Source organism: Populus alba, chromosome 1, assembly GCF_005239225.2.
Source record: "Populus alba chromosome 1, ASM523922v2, whole genome shotgun sequence".
In the NCBI taxonomy this organism is placed as follows: domain Eukaryota; kingdom Viridiplantae; phylum Streptophyta; class Magnoliopsida; order Malpighiales; family Salicaceae; genus Populus; species Populus alba.
In genome coordinates this window covers 37,969,086-37,970,515 of record NC_133284.1, presented here as the reverse complement: position 1 = coordinate 37,970,515, position 1,430 = coordinate 37,969,086, and the positions used below count along the sequence as shown (strand labels likewise).

General features: G+C 37.8%; 1 protein-coding gene across 1 annotated transcript; it reads left to right on the top strand.

The window, feature by feature from the left end:
* The first annotated feature begins 211 nt into the window (after positions 1–211).
* Positions 212–807, top strand: LOC118058134 (early nodulin-like protein 21). Its single transcript, XM_035070842.2, has 2 exons — positions 212–398; positions 476–807. The coding sequence occupies exons 1-2, from the start codon at positions 212–214 to the stop codon at positions 805–807; spliced, it is 519 nt and encodes a 172-aa protein (XP_034926733.2).
* Positions 808–1,430: the final 623 nt, after the last annotated feature.

Genomic DNA, 1,430 nt, shown 5'->3' with positions numbered 1-1,430 from the left:
TCCCACTACCTCAATCTCCATCTTTAGTAACTAATTCTTGCCCATCTCTACCACCCCCACGAATCCCATTACTAGAGCTCCAAGCGCAACTCCCAAGACACATTCACATATAAACCACCAACTTCTCCCATCTGTTCAGTATATTCATTTTCCTATAGTTTCAGCTCACAGCAAGATCGTTTGTGTAGCAATTGGCTTCCTGTAACAGGCCATGAGTTCTTCCAAGCAAATGTCGCTGTTGTTGATGACCGTTCTCTCTTCTCTTCTATACTTATCGGTCTCTTCCTTTGAATACGAAATTGGTGCTAACGAAGGATGGGTTGTCCCTCCCGCAAATGATACCAGAATCTACAATGACTGGGCCTCAGAGAACCGATTCCAAGTTGATGACACAATTCGTAAGTTCACACGCAAAGAAATGAAATTTTACCTTTTCCTTTAATTTCCTCGGTGTTCATCACCGTTTCTTGTGCAGGTTTCAAGTACAGGAAGGACTCCGTCATGGAGGTCAGTGTAGAGGATTACAAGAAGTGCAACTCCAGTCACCCCAACTTCTTCTCCAACACTGGCAACACTGTATACCATCTTAACCATTCAGGGTATTTCTACTTCATGAGTGGGGTTTCTGGACACTGTGAGAGGGGACAGAGGATGATCATCAAGGTTATTTCAAGTGACCAAGAGACTAATTCTGGTGGCGAAAAATCTTCTGCTTCTCCTTCTGCAGCAGTGTTATCCTCCGGTGTCTTTAAAGCGCTGTTATCTCAACTTGCAATGTCCTACGTTGCTTCATATGTCTTCTACTAATTCAATAGTTATCTAGTATTTACCAGTAAACATGTTTGTTGTTTTGGTGGGTTTTAGGTTTCTTTCAGGTCTGTGGTCTGGTCAGATTTCTCTGTCTGTTTGAACGTGGGATTTGTTTTTGAAATTAGTATGATTTTATGCTGTTCATTGATTAATTTTAGATCTTTTCATGATGGGTGATAGCACATTTTTATGAACATTCAATCATCAATTAATCCATCTTCTCTTGAAAATATATAACCAAGGCATGAATAATCAAAATCTAGTTATTCCCTTGAACAATATTTTTTAGGATCATGAAACCATAGTACTAACTAACTAGACTTTATGAAAACACCTCGTATGTTGTAACTTAATTCGAATAATTAAATATTATTTTTTATATATATAATAAACCACACAAATCGTTGGTAGTGATAGTAATAAGATGCAAAGCAAGAGTATCATCATTTTCCAGCTGTGCTGAGGGTTTCTGCATTATCTGCATTCTGCCTGAAGTTCATCCCAGGCTTCAGTCGTGGAATGGAGCCCGTGTCTTTTCTTTCTTTTCTTTTTTATTTTTTTTATTTTTTTATTTTTTTTTATATATATATAAGGATATCTTCAGGTTAACTTGCATGTTA

What these genes read in the sequence shown, in the direction of transcription:
- LOC118058134 (XM_035070842.2), top strand. Translation starts at nt 212, where the DNA reads ATGAGTTCTTCCAAGCAAATGTCGCTGTTGTTGATGACCGTTCTCTCT. An exon ending in CCAAGTTGATGACACAATTC is followed by an intron (nt 399 to 475) that starts GTAAGTTCACAC and finishes TTTCTTGTGCAG; the next exon opens with GTTTCAAGTACAGGAAGGAC.